Below are 24,168 nucleotides of genomic sequence, written 5' to 3' on the forward strand. Positions count from 1 at the left end.
TTATAATTTGTATAACTGTATTTAAATTTGGGTTAGAATCTAACTGGAAAGCCAACAATATTCCAAGGAAGTGTTTTTCTACAAAATTTTCTTGTGATGTCTATACAGATGTTGTTTTCAATTTAATCTTAGCTTTTTCTTTCCTCGCTGTAAAGCAACAGTAGATATTCACATACTGTGGAAATCAGCGTTTATTTTGAACTTGGCGCACACCAATTTCGGATCCAGGCCCAAATTTGACCCAAATCAAACGGATTGGATATGGGTTGCGAATCAAAGATTTTGAACCTGGCCCATTTTCAGCCACTCCTAAGTCCTAAACTTGTGAATCTCTAACCCTGGCCCTGGGTGAGCTGTTAAATCTCGAACCCTTGATGTTGGCGTTACCCTTAAATTTCGCTTTTAGCAGAAGCTACTGAATGAAGGGTATTAATGGCCAAACTGAAGTCCAAAGTCTCCAACGTTCCTCTATCTAACTAGTCCACGTTCTATGCATTGATAACGGTGTCTTTAAGTTTTTGAACTTTTGTTTGATAGCAACCGTCATATTTTCTTCCTCTAACCTCAGCAAAATTTGCAATTCCACACTTGTCCTCTTACGTTGTCAGCTAATTGCTTCTTGCACTAGGTAATTGCTACAGAAATGGTTCAAAATTTTGTATCGGCTTATAATTTGGAGAGCTTAAGAGCTGAAATTTCTTAAAAAAACAGTGGTGCAGTCTTTGAGATATATATAGTCAATTTAGGCATTTGAAACCTTGTATCACATTCATGAGGCAGTTTTTAGGCTAAGTCCAATGGCTTTTTATCTCTCTAAAAGTGTGGAGGCTAAAGTGAAGGTTTTCACTCTCTAGCTATAATTTACTCACTATATATAGAGAGTATTATTGAGATATAGAGTACATTCCACCCTATTTCAAGTGAAGTGGTATAATTTATTTTTCTATTCCACACTACTTCAACTGGAGTGGTATGATTTACTTTTTTATTCCGTGACAATTCAAATGGAGTAGTATGATTTATTTATTTATTTGCATTCTGAATTAGATGAAATAGAGTGGTTTGTTGAGGTTTTCATTCTATTCTGTAAAACCATTGGACCCATTTTCCTTATCTATATATGTAAAACACAGTTAAATTGAAGAATAAGGATAAAGAGTCCAAAACCATTAGACTCGGCCTTACTCATTATCAATTGCCCTTGCTGTCGAGTTAATTGTTCAAAACTATTTCAATTTTTTATTTTATTTTTTTAACTAGAATACAACTTGAGTTGCATAAGATAGCATATTTATTTATTTTTATTTTTTTGGAGGGAGGTAATTATTTTCTCGAAGATGTCACGATTAATAACAAAAAAAATTCTTTATCAACAACAGAACAATTATTAATAAATAACTCAGATTCATTACATAGTGGCTCCATGCCCCCTACAAAATTGCACCTTCTTAGTTGGAATGTCATATGTCTACCGAATCTTGAGACAGGGAACAAATAAAATCCACCATACAACCGTTTAATCCTTACTTCATAGTATAACCTTTTTAATTAAGCTAACTTTCCACATTAAATCACCACACACACAGCAATTACCAAGAACAACTTGTTCCTAGTTTCCAATTTTCAACAATTGCCATAAAACTAGAGAACGGGGCAGAACCGCATAAGGAAAGAAATTCAATTTGGAGGATAAACAAGTAATTTCGAAACCAAAGTTCATAAAACGTCGGCACACCCGTTACTTATTATATATTATAAGCCGTTTTACACCTTCTAACGTAAGCTTGCTTTTTTAGGTGTGTGTTTAAAAAGAGTTCGAAATTGAACTCTTTCTACTCTCTTTTTGGACTCTTCTTCTTCTTCTTCTTCTCTCAAACACACTTCGACTCAACTCGTGTGTTAAAAAAAAAACCTTTTCAGTTTCCCGCGACTTCGATCGTAACTTATTCTCTCTCTCTCACAAATCTGAATACATGGCTTTCTAAAAAATAAACCAAAGGTCAGTTTTTCTTTTTCGAACGTTAAACATTTTTTTTTTTATTCTTTAGTTTCTTTCTAGCCGTTACAAAGTTTTTAAATCTCTTTTTTCTAAATCTAGAATATTTTTAACCCTAATATATCTTGTTTTTACTAAATCTAGTTTTTTTTATTTGTAATCTAGTTGTTCAAATTTAAACTGTTGAAAGTATTAATATTTTTGTTTGAATTGGATATTGATGAAAGTTAGGGTTTGTTTTAGGTTACTTTGTCTTGAAGAACCGAATTGAGTAGTGATGGAGAAAGAAGATGGTGGTTTAGAGGATGAGTTTAAGAAAGTAACCGTTGCCGCTTTAAGTGATGATGCGGTTTTTGAAGGCGGTGCTGATTTAGCAGCTCATCCTAAGTTAGCCTCGGTTCAAGGGTATGCGTCATCATTGTCATCCTATCTTTATTATGTTTGTTCAAATTGATCTTATGTAGAACATGTGTATCTATGGACAATTTGTACTGGAATATGCTATTTAAATCGCGTGGTATGTGCCCTCATGCCCTGTGATTTGGGTGCCTTTTTAATCATTGTGGGATTAATTTGACCTTGTTATAGAAAAATCTCATTTACTAGCTGGCATTAGTGGCATATATATCCTGAAAATGATTGAGTTATAGTTGGGGTATTTATATGATTAAAATTATGGAAGTTTTGTCATTGGGATAACAGCTGATGTTTTATTTTTAGGAGGACAACTGGTCCAACTCGTCGTTCGACCAAGGGAGGCTGGACAGAGCAGGAGGTGAGTTTATGATCTTATTTATAGCTCTATGTAGTTGATTTGGAGATTGCTATCCTATTTGAAATGTTGTAGACTTGTAGTATCATCTGTTGTATAACTAGCTTGTGTTATTCACTGAAAGATGGACAAATCAGTGAGTAATTGTCTTTTTTACTTTACTAGACTGCATTGGGCTAAACTCTATCCATGTAAAATGTATTGTTTTCACTACACTGTATGATGTGCAGTACAATTAAAACATTGCAATCCTTTAAAGTGATTTGTTTTGTATTTTATTAGAAATTTATATTTGTTTGAGCTTAGTACTGGAGAATGTGTAATATGGTATGACACGAAATCTATATTTTTGAGTTTATGGTATTGCTTAGTCAAACACAGTTTATGATTTTAGTCTGGAAATAAAACGGGTGCATAACCTCATGCACTTCCTAAAGGTTATAATTTTTTTTGTTTGTGTTTTGTGTTTTCTTTATTCTAACAGGATGATATGTTGACAAAAGCTGTCCAACAATTTAAAGGAAAAAATTGGAAGAAAATAGGTATGAACTTTCTGATATATTTGATGCTTTACCTATACATCTTTCTTTTCTCCTCTGGGTAGGTGTTTTAATTTTTTAAGTTGCAATTAAAATGAAAAGGAATGTGACAGATGGTGAGGTGATCCTACTTTTCTATCCTTGTTTCCATTAGTATCATCTGTTAGAATGGAAAAGTGTGTATTCAACTTTTAGTAATTAAGTTTGAAGACACTTTTCATCAGTTAGAATGGAAAAGTGTCTATTCAACTTTCAAGTTGTCACAGTGCTTCCGTATATTTTATTTGATGAGCTTATTGATCATGTGCAACCCAGTATATTCCTGGTAGGCCTTGTCTTCACTGCTTAATACTTCAATTTTTTCACGGTTTACAATTGTGAAAGGACCATGAACTCCGAGCAAGAGATGTTGAAGTTATCAGTTTATCTTAATAATAAAATGAAAAATAGAAGACAACTGTTTCATCGGTGCCTTACTAGGATATGTTTGATAACACATTTTGCCAAAAACAAATATGGTAGTTATGAGAAATAAGTTAATTTCCAGTGCTTGGTAACTTAATTGGGAGGCTGAAAAATATTTAAGTTGGACCATTTTTTTTTTCTCTCTTGTGGTAAAAATATGTTTTGGTTCCCCCTAAAAAACATTTTCCTCCCTATTTTCCAACCCTCATTTTCTCCATATTTTTCTCCGTATTTTCCCCGCAGTTTATCAAACAGAAACCCTAATTTTAGGTGGAAACCGTATGCATTTAACTTTTCATCATCACCCATAGCCTTGTGCTGTTGTTTTAAATTTCAAATTCCTTAGTGATGTTATTGTTCTTTTGCAGCTGAATATTTTCCTCGGCGGTCAGATGTTCAATGCTTGCATCGCTGGCAGAAGGTCCTTAATCCAGATCTTGTTAAAGGACCATGGACCAAAGAGGTACAGATTTGGTATAGATGTTTGGTTGCAAAAAACAGATGGCTATGTGTTATGCTTGTAATATGTGATGTTGTCATGTCGATTGATTTCGTGTTTGGCATTTCAGGAAGATGATTGCATTATGGAGCTGGTGAAAAAACACGGCTCTAAGAAGTGGTCTGTTATAGCACAGTCTTTGCCTGGCCGCATAGGCAAGCAATGCAGAGAAAGGTAAGTGAAGTTTGTGGTGTAGTATTCTTTTTCATTATTGGAATTTGTGCTTTAGTGAAAAAAAAGAAAGTCAGCGCGTAAATTAGGTGAGTTCCTGCATCAAATTCCTATGAGCGACTTTATGAAGTTATCTCTCATCTTGGGGTCTTACTTAGAACTGTTAGGCATCTCTTCTGTAAAGCAATTTATTGTGCTGTTTTATTTATGTACCCTTTGTTGGGTTATTATGGAAGGTTTGACTTAGAATTTGGTTTACAGGTGGCACAACCATTTGAATCCCGCTATTAAGAAACATGCATGGACCAAAGAGGAGGAGCTTGCTCTTATACGCGCACACCAAATATATGGCAACAAATGGGCAGAAATAGCAAAGTTTCTACCTGGAAGGTACACAAAGATTAATAGAAGTTATTATCTAATTTAATAACCTTATTGATAATAACTCAATACGAATGTAGACAGCATACATGCAGAAAGAATGAATTTGATACGTTTTTTTTATATTACCTTTGTCCAGGGAGAGTTTTCAGGGTCGCTCTCTTAGTCTGTTTTGCACCATATGTATAGTAGTAGATGTTATACTATATCATATATATATAATATATTTACGTTTGGCTTGTAAAGTTCTTAAGAATTGGGATGAGCTTGTAGAAATTTGGCGCGAGAAATACTGGATATAGTCTAAAGTAGATTGTGTTCTCTAAAATGTTTTATTTTTCCTTTAAACACTATAGAGATGTAGTTCTTCAGTACTTAATTCTGCATTGGCATGTTAAAAGCAGCATGTTTTACTTCATTCGTTGATTGCCCTTCTTTTCTTTTGCAAAACAACAGGGCAGACAACTCAATCAAGAATCATTGGAACTGCTCAGTCAAAAAGAAGCTGGACTCATACTTGGTGTCAGGGTTTGATGGAGATCTGCTCGGCCTTAATTCTTATGATTTCTACAATCTTGAAATGAAGGCAAATTCAGTGAAGGTTAATGTATCAAACAGTGATGCTGAAATAGTATGTTCTCACAATCCAAAAGAAGAGTCAGATGACGGTGTTGATACTAGTTTGGTGGTGTCAGTTTTTGGTATTTCTGACGGTGAGCGAAAAGATCGACAGTCACATTCACAACCTATTCAGGTAGAGAACAGTTGCTTAAAAGAAGAGATAGATAGTCAAGAAGAATCACTTAATGGTAATAAAATTGAATGTAGAAGTCCTATTCCACGTGGAATGAACAGTGAATTTGGTGGAGAAGATGCTGATTATGCTAGCACATCTGAGGATTTTCATCATTCCATTGAGATGGATGTATCTCGTGGGATCTCATCTTATGACTCTATGATGATCAGGCATTCACGTGAAAGTACATGTGTGCCTCTCGGTCTTTCTATAAATTCTCCCAGACATCCAGGCGAGCTTTCTTTGGCTACACCCTCCTTGAGCGGTCTATTAGATGTGAAGGGTGGTAGAAATAAGTGTCAATATCCGGACAGAGCTATTCCTGTTACTACTAAAAGAATACCTGAATCTCCTAAAAGGCCACGCCATTATGCACCTCCTTTGAATGAATATGGTGATATGAATTCAGAATCGAGTAATGAACGTAACAATCTCTTTTCAAGTTCACCATTAGGTGATTCTGGTAATCAGAGTGGAAAAGTTCGCAGCAAAAGCAAAGTTCCTATTACACCTCTACTCTGTGAGGATAAATATTTGCCCCCCCTGTTTTATGAGCCTCCTGAGCTGTCAAATCCTGATACTTTGTTGCAAAATGGAAGGTATTTAAGCACAGAAAATAACAAACAACTGGTAGACAGTCCAGTTTGTTCTACTCCAGCTAGTCCCATGGGAAGTATCTCTGTAAATGGTTGTACTCCAGAATCAATATTGAGAACTGCAGCAAAAAATTTCAAGAATACCCCATCCATTATAAGAAAACGAGTGCGGGAAGCTTCTAAACAGGAAAGCAATTCAAACGAATCTAATGGGATATGTACGCCAGAAGTGAGAAGTGGAAGCTCCAATGATACACAGGGTTCTGCACATTCTTGCAATGGTCAAGAGGATCTCACTAGCAAGGATCTTTTAAGTATGAACTGGCTTTCTCTTTCTTCTCCAAGTTTGCACAATGATATCAACGCTTCCTTTAAATCTGTAGAAAAACGCCTGGAACATGCATTTGATTTAGAATGGGATAATTCCAAAGCAAGGTGCAGCTCAGCGACTGAAAGTGATTCCAATGATGGTAATATTGGCACATATATAGCGTTGCACAACTCATCTGAGTCGTCCATAGCCAGATCAAACGAGAACTTGATGCTCCTTGATTTTGGACTCAATTGCAACCCAATGACTTGAAATTGGTGAGTAATGTCTCAGTATCTTGTTCTTTTTCTGCATTTGCCTTTTTGTGTTGTGTCATAAACTTCTTTTGGCACCTGAAGTTGTTGAGAACATGCTACTGAATTCACTATATTCCTACTCTACATACAAAAGCAACAGACAGGCACATAGCCCACTGTGACGATGTCTGTTATTTTACCTGGGTATGTACTGGGAAACAACAGAAGAACATGTTGTGCACACAACATTTGCATTTAAATATCAAAGTGTTCCTGTTTTACTTTTTATTTATCTTTAATGAATTCTTGTAAATCATTTAAATTGACTTGTTATTAGGTGGAAGAAACATATGCTACTTTGCATTAGCATTAGGTTTTTTGCCTAGTCAATGGATTATTGAAAATTATAAAAGTTGAGGACACCTTATTTTCAGTTCTCTAAATATGTTGAGTCTCCCATAGGTTTGATAAAAATTTATAACAAGAATGAGAGTTAGATCCGTTTAGGATTCGTAAAATGATCGACTAGTATTGGATCTTGAGGATTTCTACGAGAACTTAGCCTTCATTTTATAGATCACTCTGAGGATCAAATTTTCACCTATCTATGTGCTGACCTTTCAAATTAGACCTAATATAAAGGAAGTAAGAAATAGTATGCAACCTAGGTTGAGCAGCGACATAATTTCTAGGAGTTTTTGTGCATAGGTTATTTTCTTAAGTAAATGCTACTAGCATTCCTCGTATTTATTTATTTTAATCTTAAATTAATTGACTCATTGTATATGTGTTCTTGTTGCAGATTGTAATTTTTGATGCGTGTAAAGAGAGAGAACAGGACACTGCCCGAAGGGTAGTGCTAGACATACTCGGCACTGATGAAGTTTAGATTACTTGCCTTCACTTTTATCATGCAGGGAGAAATGTATATTAGGAAGATTCATTAATTTGCGTCACTCAGAGTTCCAATTGGTTAAAGAAATTATTATATTGATTTCTCATAAGGTATGGCCTGTAAATATGAAAAGCCAAAAGAGTGGCTGCCGGGGATTGATTGTTTCAATTAATAAAAGGTAGCAGTTTGCATCTTTCAATAGTAACTCCTTGGATGACACTGTTTAGTTTGGCTGAAACGTTGTTTCTAAGGTGCGCGCTATCGTGCAAAGACCATTTTCTAAGGGAGCCAGTTTAGATGAAACTTAATATTTACATTTAACAGTTTGGAGTGGTTGTGCTTATTTTTATCAGTATAGGCTCTAGGTCACCACCAATCCGCAGTGGCTACATACATAATCGCTTTTGAAGTTGCTGAAGTAGCTGTGTATACCAACCATATTATGTATTGCCACCCCGTTATGGTTCTCTAGACTCTTTACATTAGACATTGTGTACTTCCGAAGTCTTCCTCCACAATTTGCATCTGTTTTACATCTTTGAAGCAGTCTGACTACTGAATTCGCCACTGAGAAACCCAGTCGTGTTTAACACAAAATTATGACCTTCATCTCGCATCGCTCATGCCCCACTGCAGTTAATTAGTATTAATAAATTTTGAAAAGAAAATGGACCATCACAAATTCACATTTTCAATCTCAGTGCTGATCCTGAAATATCGGCATGTTATTTCAGTCTCTCGATACCAATCTCTGAAGATATCGCAAAAATTAGTCCTGGCCACAGATTCGTTTCCAAATCCAAACGTTTAGGAGTCGAGCAAGAATGGGCGCTCCACCTCCAAATCCAACCACCCCTTCATGGATTACCCCACTCAATAGTTTCTTCAAACACCTCGGATTATCCGCGAACCTTCCAGAAAGTTCTAAAAAAGACGATGCTTACACGGATATGATTCGCGGCGTTCTCAAAGTGGAAAAAGTAGAACGCGGCAAAATCACTTGCGTTCTTACTATCAAACCGCCTCTTTTAGTCCGTATAACCAACTAATTAAACAACTCTTTTGTTCTTTCACTCACACTTGTTTTTTCTTCTAGTTTCTAATTAAACTTTGTTTGCAGAATTTTTTAGGGTCGTTGCATGGAGGGGCAATTGCGGCAGTTGCGGAGTTAGTTTCAGTGGCGTGTGTGAAAAGCGTTGTGGACAAAGAATTGTTTCTTGGTGAATTAGCTACTTCTTATTTCTCTGCTGCGTTTGTCAATGTGAGTTGCTTTTAATTATTTTCTGTTTTTGGAATACATGTTTTGAATTTGTGAAATGTTTTTGAGTTGCAATTGATTCTTCTTCAGTTTTGTTTCTTGAGTGACATCTAATTATTTTACCTTCATGTTGTTGTCTCATTTCATCTTTTCTCTCTCGCAGGATGAACTGGAAGTTGGTGGATTTTTAGTAAGGTATTGTTGGAATTCTCCTTTTGATATTTCAAATTACTTACGTGAGCTTGACTGAGATAGCCCCACATTGGTTGGTAAACTCTTGGAAACTAGTTTTGCAGTGTATATTATTGTTTTAGTCCCACATTGTTTAGTTAACTCTTTGTGAGTGACTTGAACCTCTATAAAGGCTTGTAATCATCATCCAAAGACATTCAATAATTAATAATTAAGACCTAAACCCATCTCTTTCATTTAAGTTTTAGTTACCGGAGAGAGTTGTGTTGCTGTTCTAGTAGAATAGAATTTTGAAGTGTATCTTAGTCTACTTCTGTCATTGAATTCTGTGAGTAGAGATGCCTGTGAAGCTTTTTACACCATCTGAGGGGGCGGCGAAATCTCTTCTTAAGGACAGTGTTTTCACACGCTTTGATAGTCTGTTCTTCCTCTGTCTTTTTGTTATATTCGATTATCTAACCCCTTTTACAACAGGTATGGGAGAAATGTGACTGTAACCTCAGTTGAGTTCAGGATCAAGGAAACAAAGAAACTGGTTTACACTGCTCGTGCAACCTTTTATAATCTGCCTGTTGCAAACTTGTGAATTAAATCAGGTGAGTTTACCATTATACTTGAATGATGTTCAATGACCTTAATTTCTAACCTTGGTGACACAAAATTTTGGTGAAATTTGTGGTTATATATATATATATACAAACAGACTTTTCTGTCAGTGGTTTAGAAATATTATGTGGGAAGTACTTGTCTACACTGAAAATACTGAATCTTCCTTCGAATTAAAAACTATGTTTATTATGTGTATAACACATAGACTCATCTAAGTGGGACCAGAATGAAAACAAGAAATCCCTGGACTGAGATCGTGACGGCGTAATTGAATGTAGTAGACATGGCTTTAGACAGATTTGAAGGGAGGAATGGAATTCATCAGCCCAACTTTACAGATTAGGATAAGGCATCTCTTAGTACGTAAACCTTGTTGATCCGGCAATGGAAACATGGAACTTACTGAAGAGATATCTCCAAAGGCCATGGGGCTTACAACAATGGAAAGTTTTCATTTCATCTGATAAGTTATGAGAAGATTCTGTTTCACTCTGCATCTTATAACGTGCAACAATCATTTTTATCTTTTTCAGGATCCAATTGTTCATAATTAACAAAATATATGAAAAGAAAGTGCACGATCAAGGTCTGAAGCAAAAGAGAAAAGCTATCAATGTAATTCTAATTAGTTTCTCTATTTTGATGTGTTTGCATGTTACAAGAAAACTGTCATTAAGTATTTATGTCAAGTGTAATCTTTCGGAACTGATTCTTTCACTTAGTAAGCAAGATGTATGTAATCTTATATAAGAGGAGATGTGGCGATGAATCCCTGGTTTAAATCTGAATCTGCATGGTTGATTTTTTCTTAGCATCCTTGTGATACTTCAATTATTTCAGAAATTCATCTGTAGATTCTTGATTGATACATCATTGACTTCAATTTTTCCTTAAGCTCATACTTTAAAGTATTAGGTCCAAACTTGATTAAGACCAATAAACAAAAAAACAATGTAAGCACGTAGAGCAGGAAGCCGTAAATTTTATTGTGAAAACTCAAACTCATCCCGACCGTTACATCTCCTGTGAGAAACTGATGAATGACCCAACCCGCCCCCGCCCCTGCTTAGGGCAACAATAACTTATGCCCTTGCTTTTGGCACAACACAAAGACTTGGATCTATAGCTAATGACAAGCTTAGCATTTCATTCATTTTCAAGTCCTCGGGGCGATTTCCACCTGGAAGACCCAAATCATAATTGTGCACCAAAGAACCCACAATCAGTGGAATAGTTCGAGTAGCCAGAGGCATCCCAACGCAAGTCCGCCTTCCTGAACCAAATGGTATGAACTGATAATGGGCTCCGTGGAAATCCACATCGGATTCCAAGAAACGTTCTGGCCTGAAAGTGGATGGGTCCTTCCATGATTTAGGATCTCTTCCAATTGCATAAGCATTGACTAAAACTTGAGAGTTCTTTGGAATGGTGTAGCCCATGACTTCACATGTCTCAGCTGCTCGACGAGGGAGTAAGAAGGGTGCAGCTGGGTGCAACCGCATTGCCTCCTTGATACATGCTTGAAGGTAGGGAAGTTGAGGGAGGTCTGACTCTTTAATAGTGGAAGTACCAACCACCTCGTTCAGTTCTTTTCGCACCTTTGCCATTTCTTTCGGGCTCTTGATGAGCTCTGCTATCACCCACTCAATTGTTGCACTGCTAGTCTCTGAACCAGGTCCAAATGTTTCCTGTTAATAAGAAAATGCTAAGATATTGGAACTTCGGAAGTTAGTGATTGTTAAGGATGCGCTAAGAATCTATGGGACCCAGATAATTAGTTAATCTTTTTTCTCCTTTGATTTTCTTAGTTAATTAGATTGTTCTGTCAGGTTGAGATGAGACAGTACCATTTACGTATGGGACCGGTCATTTTCCATGGAAACACAAATCATCAACCTAATATTGTCCCTACTATACAAAGTTTGTATTAAGTGGGTCAGCAGGACAGGCAACAAAACTGCTCACACCATAGCTTCTTTTGGTAAACTAAACTCTAGTTCTGCAGAATGGTTACTAAACTCTCCAGAATGGCTTAGGGACATTCTGCAAGAGGATCGAGTATATGTAAATAACTCTTCTATAATTATTCTTCCTTAATATGATGATGGTTATAAAAAAAAATAAAAAATCATTAACCTAAAGGAAGTAAGGATGAGACATCTTGGCTGGTATCATCTGTTGTGAAAATGCAAGATTTGTTAGCACGTGCATGCATATGAGCTAGTAAACTTTAATATTAAGACTAGGCTTGGCCGCCTGGCTAACCTTTTTCCACGATCAACGGTTTTGCTGAAAGGTTTGATTTTTCCCATTTTCCTTTGATCATTTGTCATATAATTCATTCATGCTACTGAAAATTATGAAAAATAATCAAATCTAAGGGGAGAAAGAATCACAAACCAGGAAAAGAGCATTGATCTGAGCATCATTGAAGTCATTAGCAAGTAGAACATCCAACATGTCCTTTGACTCCTCATTCCTGTTTGCCTTCCTCTCCTTGACAGTACCTTCCCACATCTTCATGACTCGGATGAATCGATCGTCACACTTCTTTTTCAACCCTTGTAAATCTAGCTCTTCCAGAATCGGATAAAACTCAGCAACATTTGGTTCTGCTCCTATCATAAGCATCTCTCTTATCAAATTTTGAATCCCTCCCTTATCAGTTTCATCACTATAAACAAAGACATCCTTAGAGAACACAACATTCCCTAATATGTTCAACAATGTCCCAAAGACAAATTGACTAATTTTCACGACTTGTCCTTCTTTACTCCTCAAGAACTCTATCAACTCAGCCACCTTTTGTTCTCTAACATGAGACTGTGCTTGTAACATTTTAGGTGAAAATATTTCTGTTCTCACTATTTTACGTAGTAGTTTCCAATAATCAGTACAATCCGACCACACAAGTGAGTACTTGATGTGGTGTTTTAGTCGAAAACTCATACGAATGTGACGAGCGGAGAAGATACGATCATGTGTTTTGAGGATTTCCATTGCGGCTTCAGCAGTTGAAGCCATGACCGTGGGTTGAGTACCCAGCCATAGGATCATTATTGGACCATGCGTACGAGCCATGTTGGCTAGAGTAATGTGAAGTGGTACTTCAGTATTGGTAAAAAGGGTTGGTAAGTTGCCTATCAAAGGCCATGGATGGGGACCTGGTGGGAGGTTCTTGTATTTAGGTTTTAAGAGAAGTATGAGAACAAGTATGACAGGAATTAAGGAAAACAGTGCAATTTGGAGATCCATTTGAAATCTTTATCCTTGGTTCTGTTTTCTGTATGGTATCGACTGGAACTTCAAGGTGATGGCTTAGATAGAAGATCTTTAATATATAGAAAAACGAGTGGTCTTCGAGTGAATAGTGAAGGTATGTGGATGTAGGGGTATTTTGGTAATTTTATATTTTTTTTTATTAAAATTTTAACTTTTTGAGAAGCAAAATAGTATTTTAACATTTATAAGTTTTTGAAAAAAAACAAAAAAAAATCTATAGATCCCACGTAGGTACCACGTGTACAGTCTAGTTTATAGAGATGAATATGCTTTCTGCCTACTGTCAGTGGCGGGTGGATCTAGAACTTTTCCGTCGAAAAAGTAATATTAATTATAATATTTGTGTCAGTCTCTCTTGACTAACAATTCTAGATATTTGTCGTGTATATTAGTTATAAAAATCTTTTTGAGTGGCAATCCTCTTGTGGCAGTCGTTTTGAGTCGCAATCGTGCATCGGATTGCGACTATTTATCATTGCTTTTGACCCGTTTTCAATGAAAGACCTCTCTAGTCCACACATCTTTACTTTATAGAAAAATATGGAGTCGAATAAGAGTGATGTACGCCCCAGAAGCAAAATTGTAATTTCACTTTTTTTAAAAATATTTTTTGTTTTTTAGGAAAATATAACAGTAATTTCATTTTTTAAAACAGATTTTCAAAATTGGTGGGCTATTATGTTTGGGGAAAGTTAGACAAATAGGACTATAAAAATAAATTCACTCTTAAATTAGTATTTTTAGTCAATTTATAAAACCTTTTGTGTTGAGAAAATACAACATAACACAACACGTGTTTTTGCACGTGCACGAAACTAGTATGAATAAGAATTACAAAATTAGTCCATCCTTGCCAATTTGTAATAAAAATTATTTTGTATATTTTAGTTTAGCCGCAAAATTTTACACCCGTACTAAGAGGAAGCCGTAAATCCGAACTTTTAACCTTTCACTTTGTCATGTTGCAAAAATTGTACTGAATTCGTAGTTCGTAATTCTGAATGAAATTTTGGAATTCCATTTGAAATTTTGGTTTTTTAAAAAATTGAAATTTCAAATATAGAGTTGAAATATTGAAAATTCCAAAATCATTTGAAATTCCAAATATAATAGAAATCGAAATTTAATAAATTTTGGTTTTTAGATTTATTAGAATTCGAAAATTCCAAAAATCCGAACTATGACTGAATTTACTTCACAAACATATATATATTTGGGATATTTTATGATCACTAACAACCTGGCACGGGCTCCTAGGGGTGGGAATTTGGCCCTAACGACCCTAACCCGGCCCTGACCGACCCGATCCTAAGCCTTATAAAGCCCTCACAACTAAAACCCTCACAGAGTTTAGGTAGGGCGCCTTCTAGTTAGATTCTAAAACATAGGCCCGACCAACCAAGCCCTAACCGCCCCGCTTTCAAACTATAAATACAAATACCATAATTTCTTTGTTAAAATTTTTCAATTAAAATAACATTGTCCTTTGTAATTTATCACTTACACCCAAGGTTCTTCCAATAACTTGTTTTATATAACAAAAACTTGTCAACTTAGCGGCCCAAGAACAAACTAGCACTAAATAATAAAAATAATACTTTATTCCTTTGATCATCAAGTCAAAGTCCATAACTTATTATTCCGATTTTCTTTTCACATTATTTCTTATAAATTATATTTTTATTCAAAGTCTAAAACTAAAGGTTTCATTCTACACCATTAAAGCTCAAAAATTTGTAACATAGAAACCAAAAACAACCTTTGTACAAAAAATGACATTTGTAATCTCAAATCTTTCTCCATCATTCAAAAGCCAATATTTTCATTTCCATATAAAAGCTTGAATCACTTTTTAAATTAGAAGAAAGGTAATATTATATTTGTTTGAATCTATTATAAAATAATTTATGATATTACAAATAGTTTAAAACTCCACCGACCTTAACCAAAACTATTATGTTTCTTCTTTATATCTTTACTTTTCCTTTAAAATTATAATTATTTGTTCATTTCAAAAAAATGTAATTTTAGTGAGGTTTGAGTACAAGGAAGAACAAATTCAACTCTCCGATGTACTTGATTCATTAGATTGTGGATGTGCATTTTAAATTTTGGACTTATACATGATTATTCTTAGATTGGTTGGACTTTGAGTTTGTAGATTATTGTACATTTTGTAAATATAAATGAGTTTTAAAACCCGATGTAGTAAAAAAAAGAAAATATATAGGCCGGCCCTAAAGCCCGAACCCTAAAGCCTTTAAAGAGGGCTAGGGGTCGTGGTCGAGGCTTGAAGTTTAGACTTATGACTGGCCCGATCCGCCCTATGTTGACTTTTAGCCCCTACCTAATATCTGAAAGGGTTTTAATGTTTAGGGCGGCTAGCCGGATTTTCCTAGATTCCAACTTTTCAAAAGCAAAGACCATCAATATTGAAATCCAAAGCCCACAAATCCTCCACCAAAGCATAAGTCCAACAGCTTTTGCTGACTTTTGAAGAGAATAAAATAAAGCCCACTAAAATTGAGATGACAAATGGCAAGAAAAAATGAGTTTTAAAATTAGAAAATCACAATTATGCCCCTGTGCAGACGCAATTTACCAAACTGCCAGCGTAACAAACACACTGCCACTATTGTTCGCACCCAGATTTTTCTAATATAGTAAAATATATATTGGGCGTCCCCAAAAATTTAAGAGTTAATTAGACTAAACTCTTAAAGTATGTACCAGTTTAAATAAAACTAGGGGTGGAACTCGAGCATATTAGGTCAGGTTAAGACCTAATCTGAGCCCAACCCAAGTTTCAATGCTTCAACCCAAGTCTGGGACCAAGTCCTATTCGGTCTTTAAATTTTCAGCTCAAGCCCTAACCCGACCTGAAATATGTCAACCTAATCCCAACTCGAATTGGTCGGGTTGGTCAAGCTTTTCGGGTTTTTTTAAATTAGGAGGTAGATATATAGCACTGAAATTGCAATCTTTTAACGAAACCAAAAGAATTATTCAATTTGATGATTATATGTAAGGGAAACTAATGTGATTGATTCCCTTATTCTATCTAAAATAGATGTTTTCAATATTATTATTTTTGACGAATGGAAAATATGCGTACACATATGTATACGAGTTCAGGTTTTTACTTATTTGATATTCCATTTGCTTCACTCTAAGGATTGGAACAAGTTGTATGATGTGAGACCACAAATATGAATGGTTAAGATTTTTTTCTAGCTGTTTTGACTGCGCTTTAGACGATATTTATTGCTTCCGGGGATGATGTTGATAGCCCTACCTTGGTCTCAATGGGACATACCGAAGTCGTTACCTTAGTTGAAACTTCCATTCTCGACTTGATATAGGCCCTAAAAGATAGGAAATTAGAAAGCCCACGGCGGGTGGTAGGGTGGTGGTTCTTCAGCAAAAGAGAAAGCAGTTCTGCAGTTGAAGTAGTTATGAAAAAACAATATGAATGCAAAGACCTTTGGTTAGGGTCCCTCATTGGCCTTTCTTTCTTCGCCATAAGAGAGTAGATCGGTCAAAGCATGTACGTGACTTGTAGGAGAGGTTGGACCTGGCTTACTCTCATCATAGGACATAGGATAGCTTTGGATCACATTCACGCTTAGCCTTCGATGTGATTCCCAAGGAGGATGAGAAGAGGACGGCCTTTCCTAGTTTGTCAACATTTTTTGAAATGATACAACAGAAGATGTTTTTCTGCCGTGCACAAAAACTATCCTCAGAAGAGATGTATAATCATTGGGTTTATACCAATGAACAAAAACAAAAAAAACCTGAGCAACGAACTTATCAACCAAATTGAAGCTCTTCCTAGAATAAACTAAAGTAAATTAATAAAAAAATGGATATATAAAATAAGTAAAAAAAGATCGCCCCCTACATATTTTATAATCTCTGCTACAAATAAACTTGTAACACCAATACCATTTGTAATTCCATCAATTATTTGTTTATCAAAAAAATTAGTTAGTTATGATAATCCTTTTATAGCCCTAGTTAAAGTTTTTGCATAAAAATGGTCTATGTAACCTCGATTATATGACCAATTATATATTACATTTAGTATTTTGTCCCAAAAAATTCTCCTAGGACCTATTTTAACAAAAAAATTGATTAAGTTAAAATTCTGAAAATATGAATAAAAGCGGGACCATATAAAAGAAAAACGCTATAAATATTCCGAAATAAGCTATACTGATGGACAAAATGGCATTTCTAACAAATTCATACCAATCAAAATAATTGTTAGAATTTGAATGTAAAAAGTTTATCGACGGAGTTAACCATTTTGATAATATATCAAAATATATGCTTCTTTGATCAAAAGGAATTCCTATAGATCCAATGAACAAAGTAAATAAAGCCAATAAAAAAAGTGAAAATAACATAGTATTGTCTTATTCATGAGGATACGTCAAAGGTTTTTTATTCGCAAACTTTTTAATAGTAATGAGGTTTTTATATGTTTTTTTCGAAAAAAGGGAATCCCTTTCATTATTATTTATACTTGAAAAAATAAAATAATTTTTTTATCGCTTTCGGTCTATTTTTACCCCATACGGATATTGAATAGAACGCGTTATCTTTATTGCCGCTATAATTTTTAAAATTAATGTTTAAATGCCCTACAAAAGTAAGTAAATACATCTGAAACATATAAAATGCAGTTAACCCTGCCGTGAAACAAGCTATTATTGTGAAAATTGGTGAATACAACCAACTATCATTAATAATTTCGTCTTTGGACAAAAAACAAGCTAGAGGTGGAATACCGCAAAGAGAAATTGTACCTATTAAAAAAGAAGTTTTTGTAATTGGCACATATTTTGTTAAACCGCCCATAAGAGCCATGTTCTGGCTTTTATCTGGAGAATATCCAACAACGGTTTCCATTGAATGAATAATGGATCCAGATCCTAAAAATAATAATACTTTCGAATAGGCAAGAGTGATTAAATGAAATAAAGCAGCTCTATAAGATCCCATACCTAGAGCTAACATAATATAACCCGAGCCCAACCCAAAATTGAGTTGGGCTTTGATTTTACAAGACCAAACCCGAACTACGGATCTGAAATGTTAGCCCAAGACCAACAAAAGTCGGGTTTTAACCTATCGGGTTTGGGCTAACCTGACCCAAGTTCCACCCCTATTGTTTAAATTATTAGACTTAAATACCCATTCTCGTTTGTGTTTCACTAAATTTCATAACTGCCCCTATTATATTTAACCATTCCATTTTCTTCCCTAATCACTCGTCCTCCCCAACTGCCCAACCCCAACTTAATTCTACAATACAATCACAGCCCAAATCCCATAACTCCAACACCAATACCATATCCAACCTTAAGTAAATTTATGGATACTCAATTTCAACCTCCAAATACTCAATTCCTCTAATTATTAGTCCAAAACAAATGGATTCCTCCTCACCTCACCAATTTGTCTTTCTCATTTTTAACCCCATTTCCAACTTCTTTAAACCCATTCACAATAAACTGGGCCTTCTTAATAGCTTTCAAGCCTAATATCAGTACATATTGCCATATTTTTTCAATTAGGTTTAGTAAGTTAGATTCGAGTTCTAACGATGTGGGGTTATTTTGAATTGGGAGAGAAATAGTGCAAGAAGTTCTAAATGTTGTATTTAGGGAGGACAACATGCTCTATAATGCCACCTGAATATGGTGGTCATTTAATTATTACGATCAATTGAATTGTATCAAAAGGAGAATAATGAGTAGGAGTTACAATATAGTTTGAACATTTTATCAAGTATATCGTTTTAAATTCTTGGTACTTGGATTATAATTTTGTATAAATATGGTGATAATGATAGCAAAACTGGAGTAGGAGAAGGATTAAGGAAAAAATAGGGGCAGTTATGGAATTGAGTGAAACACCAACCAGAATGGGTATTTAAGTTTAATGATTTAAACAATAATAGGGGGTTTAATCTAAACTAGTAGATACTTTGGCGGGTTTAGTCCGATTAATCCAAAATTTAATCATATAATGGCATAATTTATACACAAATAGTTTTTAGCTCAATTGGTTGTGTACCTCTCTCCTCATGGGATGAGATCGGAGAAGTTGCAAATTCGAATCTCACAAAGTGTTGGTTGAGATTTTTCTTTATTATGTAATTATATGATGGGCCTTTGGACTAGGTGAGCCTTCGGGCTAGTGACAGGGTGCTGCTACAATAGGTGGACCAATGAGTGAAAACAAATCTTCATAGGCAAGGTGGATGCGGTTGGGTCTACACAAAATGGAACATCTGTGAAAGCCTTAGAGCAATGTAAGCCTTTGGGGTCGGTGACTTGATGAGCCTTGGAGCAATGTAAGTCTTCGGGCTAGTGTCCCTTCGGACTAAGCTCCTTAAATGTAACTGGTGTGGGTCTACCTGAACTTTCTAAATATTGGAAAAAAAAAAAATGAGATGTGTTGGAGTTTATTTATAAGTAATTCAACTTAAATATTTCTTTAGATATTTTGAGGATCTAACCAAAGTTTTTCAGGGGTAGCGAATCGAAGGTTCTAAGGGCATCACCAATGGGACCTTTATATGGCCCTCTATCTTCAAATTTAAAGGAACAATACGAAAATGGGCTTCTAATGCAAGCTCTATATGTCCCTCTATAGTTATCATCTTTTAAAACTGTCTCTATTTCTATCACATTTATTGAGGGCCCGGTCCGTTTCGCGACTTAAAGAGAAATACGCAGTGTTCTAAAAAACGCTAGGCGGTAGTCGGGCGGTGGAAGAGCGCCTAGCGCCTAGCCCGTCTAGGCGGTTTTTTTTAATTATTATTATTATTATTATATATATATATATATAATAGTAATCCAACCACGAAAGTTAAGTAAAATCATAGCATGTCTCCTAACGGTCATAACTCAAACAAAATGACATAAGATCAAAATAATCCAAATAAACATACAAAAAGATAACATTATGACTTCTGAACTACTCCACTAGGTCTACAATTCTTCCTCTCCATATCTTTCCATCACTCTCTCTCCATCAGATTCAAACTCATCCTCGCTCTCCTCATCCGACACAAAATCTTCTTTATGAAGCTCTCTAACATTATTCGCTCTTGATGATTCTCCAACCATACCACCTGTAAATCCCGAACCGGGATCAACTTCTTCATCATCCCCACCATGAACAATCCATCATTGTGCCTTACTAGCTTCACTAGCAAGTAATACATCTACCTCTTCTTCTTTTTCTTTCCTATTCTTGTCGATGAGTTTGGCATTAAATTGGACATAGACTAGATGTTCCAACCTTGCTGCATCAAGTCTATTCCTTTTCTTTGTATGTATCTACACAAAAGAAAATGGAAGTTAAAATACTATTAATACTCTGACTCTCTTAGTTTTATTTATTTAACCACTTACTACAAACTTTCTGGTTAGTACTTACCCCCTCAAAAGCGCTCCAATTTCTCTATGGACTTGTAGTCAATGAGAGGATCCTTGAAGCCATTCTTTGTAATTTGGATCTTATTTAGACCACCATCCAACTAGGATCATAAACTTAAATAGTCATTCTTAGCATTAAATAATATCGACGGAATGGAAATGAGTAACTAAGTAATGAATATCTTACCGGATCATACTTATCATCATTCTTGGATCTACCAAATGCACCTTCTTTTTTCTTATACACCAATAATTCATCATTTGTGACTTTATTTTGCATATCAAAGTCACCATGGAAGAAGTGCTCCTCTATACAAAGAAAAATCCCGTTCATGACAATTGGATCCTTTCCTATATCTTGATATTTGAAGTAGTAATAAGGATTCAAAAGGTAGGTAGCCAAATGCAATGGACTGTCAAGCCGACCAACACCTTTTTCTTTGATAATATCTATGACTGGATTGTAGTTAGCCGCCACATTTTTGAATGTTTCTTTGATATCTTTCTCTGCTTGCTTTAGTTCACCATGTAAAAAGCCCATAGATGGCTTATATCCGTCAGCAATGCGAAGCACTTTCACTAAAGGAGCAAATACTTTCAAGCATAGTGTTACCCCATTCCAAAAAGCCATACTTAACACGGTGGAATATGCCATTTTCCCCTTTGCAGTCTTGGACCATTTGCACTCTCCCCATTCATCACTAGTAAACATAGTTTTCAACTTCTCTTTTTTATCCATCAAACTTTGCAAAGTCAGGAAAGAAGTTGCAAATCCAGTAACTCCCGGCCTCACTATGTATTTTTTTTTTTGGTAGTTTTCCTCATCATCGACAATGTTTTATGATGTGAATAAATGAAGATAGTGAATGCCTTTGCCTTATCAATCACTTCTTTGAACCTTGGTAGCTTTCCAATCCCTTCAAGCATAAGGTTCAATGTGTGAGTGGCACATGAACTCCAAAACAAGTGTGGTCTCTTGTTCTTCAGTAAAACCGTCGCGGCCATATTGTTAGTAACATTGTCGGTCACAACTTGAATTACATTTTCTGCCCCAATTTCTTCAATACACTTATCAACATAAGAAAAAATAAATTATCCAGTGTGAGACTCCTCTGAAACTTCCTTAGAAGAAATAAAAATTGTGCCTAGCTTGCAATTGACACATAAATTCATGATGCTCCTTCTTTTTCGATCGGACCACGCATCTGTCATAATAGAACACCCACTAGTAGCCCATTCTTTTTTTTTTGCTTCTCGAGTGAACTTTTGGTTCGCTCATATTCTTCCTTCAACAATGGCTCCCTCAATTGGTATTGGCTTGGAGGTAGGTAATCTGGGCCAAATTGACCAACCGCTTCAACAAATCTTTTGAAGCTATCATTGTCAATAGCATGAAAAGCAATACCGGTTTCATACACCCATCGAGACAAATATTGATGCACGCTATGAGTTCTTTCCCTCCAAAGTGCATCATTAATATTTTGTTGGTGCATCTTTTTTCTTGCATTAATTGAGGAATCAGGAGTGATAGCAGATGCAAACTTATCCATAGGCCCTAGAGTATGTGGCATCTTCCTCGACACCACCTCGTCATCTTCTTCATCAATAATTTGAACTTCTACTCTTACTTCTGCAATGTGCTGGTCTTTCTTACCCTTCTTAACTTTTGCTCCTTCTAGTGCAGCTTTACATTTAGCTTTATCTTCATCGTTAGACTTTGGACATGCTGTTACTTGTCCCTTAATGTTCGCAATGTGTAGCTTCATTCGATAAATGCCCCCACTAATTTCTTTATCGCACATCTTACATTTTAACTTATCCTTGTTGTTTGCATCTCTCAACATTCCATACTCCCAACCAACATCGTCGGAATCACGTTTCAAAGGATCAGATTCAGATTCGGGCACGGCATTAGATGCCGCAGAAGAAGCAACATTACCAACCATTGAACTGAAAATATCACAACATCATACAACAATTAATAACCCAAAAAGACAATTCAACCATGTAAGTTACTAGTCGAACAAGATATATGAAATAACTAAATGAGTTGTCATTCATTCACTTAATTTTCTCCAAAAACACACTAGCTTATAGTTTATAGGCACAGAAAATATATGAACCTACTAGATACTATACTGATATTAATTAGGATGACATAAATATTCTAGAAAAGTACACAATAAAACATGGCATTAGTTTTAACTTTTAACATTGAGCTGCTCCTGGAAGTTGGAAGTTAAATGTTTTCAATACTCAAAAACATTAGGCAACCTATTTATTCACACCTAGAGCATATTATGGAACTGCTTGGCTTGTGTACACTCGGGCTCATTGTTTGCATTTATACGATTTGTGAGATTTGGTCTCATGTTAGTTCCATACACGTATACAGTGTACAAATCAATTTATGTTATGTTAGATACAAATTTCTCAAGCGCCTGAGCAATGGTTAAATTTGTAAACCTAAAATCAATTGACCTCAAATCTGATGAGAACAAAGAGGCGGTTAAATGAACTGTTGGCTTGTTTATACTTAGTAATTCCCTGCGTCTTTATTATTAAAGGGTGCTAATATTCTCACACCCTTACACTTGTAGAATGCAAACTGGAGTCTGAACATATAGGTAGCTATTTTGGTGTTGATTTTTCTAATTTATAAGTTTAGGATCAACTAATATTTAACATTCTCATCGTACATCAAATACTCAGAACTAGCAATTCCTATGTACCCAATGCTAGAGATGATAAAGCATATCAACGAAATATACAAGGAAAAAACGATGGATAATCCTGACTTTAGTTTTCCTAGCTAGAGTTTATTTTGTTTACCTTACTGAACTATGTTCTGTCTCTACTAAAAGTATACAATGTCGGAAAAACGTGATGATCTTGAAGATAAGGAAGTTAGTACCTTATCTTGGAAGTTGGGAGACAACACGAGCAGCTGTTGAACGAAGTTGGAATGAAGTTGGACGAGCTGCTACTGAACGAAGTTGAATACGAGGGGTTTTTTTTTGGTAAAGAATACGGCCTTTGATTTGTAATTTCATAATTTGAGTAATTTGTTATAAGCCTTATTGGGCCTTGCCTTCTTGGGTTTTTTTTCAAAAAAACAAATATGGGCCCGACTAGACCGATTAACCCCCGCCTGGACCGCCTAGCAACGTGTAGTCGGATAACCGACTTGCCCACCGATTATAGCCTTAGGCGAGTCGCCTGGGCACCGCCTAGGCCGATTTTTAGAATAGTGGAAATACATCTGAAAACATTTCAATGAGTGAAAACCCAGCGTAGTTGGTAGAAGGTGTTCATGTAATGGGTAACTTCCCAGGTTCGAGTTCGAGATTATTCTGGTCACAAACTTTGTCACTAGTCCATTGAAAACCAAATTGTTCATTATCTTTGGATTTTAATTTTGATTATAAAAGTTGCGTTAGAGAACCCATGATTTAGAGGTCCTTCATACCAAGTTTCTCTTTCAACCTAATCTTTAAAATGGTGATGTGGCTCTCTATTTTAATGGCCTGCATTGGTGATGCCCTAACCAGTCACATTTTGCTGGCGACCTAAAGGAAGATAGGCTTTACAACTGTATGATCATCTTAAACAGAAGTTGGCAATTAAAGAGAGTAAATACAAAATAAAATATTTAAAAATTAAAAGCAACTTTAATAGAGCAAACTGGGACAG

At 35.5% G+C, this 24,168-nt stretch overlaps 3 protein-coding genes and 1 pseudogene across 4 annotated transcripts; 2 read left to right on the forward strand and 2 right to left on the reverse strand.

Moving 5' to 3' along the window:
* The first annotated feature begins 1,775 nt into the window (after nucleotides 1-1,775).
* Nucleotides 1,776-7,876, forward strand: LOC147513640 (uncharacterized). The gene is made up of 9 exons (XM_086596808.1): nucleotides 1,776-1,999; nucleotides 2,240-2,401; nucleotides 2,717-2,771; nucleotides 3,253-3,310; nucleotides 4,141-4,235; nucleotides 4,342-4,445; nucleotides 4,704-4,832; nucleotides 5,280-6,803; nucleotides 7,585-7,876. Exons 2-8 carry the CDS (start codon nucleotides 2,274-2,276, stop codon nucleotides 6,796-6,798), a joined length of 2,088 nt encoding a protein of 695 aa, XP_086452934.1. The 5' UTR covers nucleotides 1,776-1,999; nucleotides 2,240-2,273; the 3' UTR covers nucleotides 6,799-6,803; nucleotides 7,585-7,876.
* A 555-nt stretch (nucleotides 7,877-8,431) lies between these two features.
* Nucleotides 8,432-10,547, forward strand: LOC147513641 (Thioesterase superfamily protein). Of its 2 annotated transcripts, none has more exons than XM_086596811.1 (5): nucleotides 8,432-8,708; nucleotides 8,798-8,938; nucleotides 9,099-9,130; nucleotides 9,602-9,723; nucleotides 9,942-10,055. In XM_086596811.1, exons 1-4 carry the CDS (start codon nucleotides 8,502-8,504, stop codon nucleotides 9,711-9,713), a joined length of 492 nt encoding a protein of 163 aa, XP_086452937.1. In that variant the 5' UTR covers nucleotides 8,432-8,501; the 3' UTR covers nucleotides 9,714-9,723; nucleotides 9,942-10,055. The 2 variants fall into 2 exon arrangements, with proteins under 2 accessions (XP_086452937.1, XP_086452936.1); XM_086596810.1 differs by lacking the exon at nucleotides 9,942-10,055 and adding an exon at nucleotides 10,270-10,547 and having other exon boundaries at nucleotides 8,436-8,708.
* Nucleotides 10,548-10,700: 153 nt separating this feature from the next.
* LOC147513642 (corytuberine synthase) lies at nucleotides 10,701-13,225 on the reverse strand. Its single transcript, XM_086596809.1, has 2 exons — nucleotides 12,137-13,225; nucleotides 10,701-11,424 (listed from the first exon to the last, which is right to left on the reverse strand). Exons 1-2 carry the CDS (start codon nucleotides 12,989-12,991, stop codon nucleotides 10,819-10,821), a joined length of 1,461 nt encoding a protein of 486 aa, XP_086452935.1. The 5' UTR covers nucleotides 12,992-13,225; the 3' UTR covers nucleotides 10,701-10,818.
* A 6,998-nt stretch (nucleotides 13,226-20,223) lies between these two features.
* Nucleotides 20,224-22,421, reverse strand: LOC147513643 (uncharacterized; annotated as a pseudogene).
* Nucleotides 22,422-24,168: the final 1,747 nt, after the last annotated feature.

This window comes from Coptis chinensis, chromosome 3, assembly GCF_015680905.1.
Source record: "Coptis chinensis isolate HL-2020 chromosome 3, ASM1568090v1, whole genome shotgun sequence".
NCBI classification, from domain to species: Eukaryota; Viridiplantae; Streptophyta; class Magnoliopsida; order Ranunculales; family Ranunculaceae; genus Coptis; species Coptis chinensis.

Coding starts and splice junctions, on each gene's coding strand:
- LOC147513640 (XM_086596808.1), top strand. CDS start 2,274: ATGGAGAAAGAAGATGGTGGTTTAGAGGATGAGTTTAAGAAAGTAACC. Junction 3,311..4,140: donor AAAAAATTGGAAGAAAATAG/GTATGAACTTTC, acceptor GTTCTTTTGCAG/CTGAATATTTTCCTCGGCGG. Junction 4,236..4,341: donor AAGGACCATGGACCAAAGAG/GTACAGATTTGG, acceptor TTGGCATTTCAG/GAAGATGATTGCATTATGGA.
- LOC147513641 (XM_086596811.1), top strand. CDS start 8,502: ATGGGCGCTCCACCTCCAAATCCAACCACCCCTTCATGGATTACCCCA. Junction 8,939..9,098: donor TCTCTGCTGCGTTTGTCAAT/GTGAGTTGCTTT, acceptor TCTCTCTCGCAG/GATGAACTGGAAGTTGGTGG. Junction 9,131..9,601: donor GTTGGTGGATTTTTAGTAAG/GTATTGTTGGAA, acceptor CTTTTACAACAG/GTATGGGAGAAATGTGACTG.
- LOC147513642 (XM_086596809.1), bottom strand. CDS start 12,991: ATGGATCTCCAAATTGCACTGTTTTCCTTAATTCCTGTCATACTTGTT. Junction 11,425..12,136: donor AGATCAATGCTCTTTTCCTG/GTTTGTGATTCT, acceptor TCTTATTAACAG/GAAACATTTGGACCTGGTTC.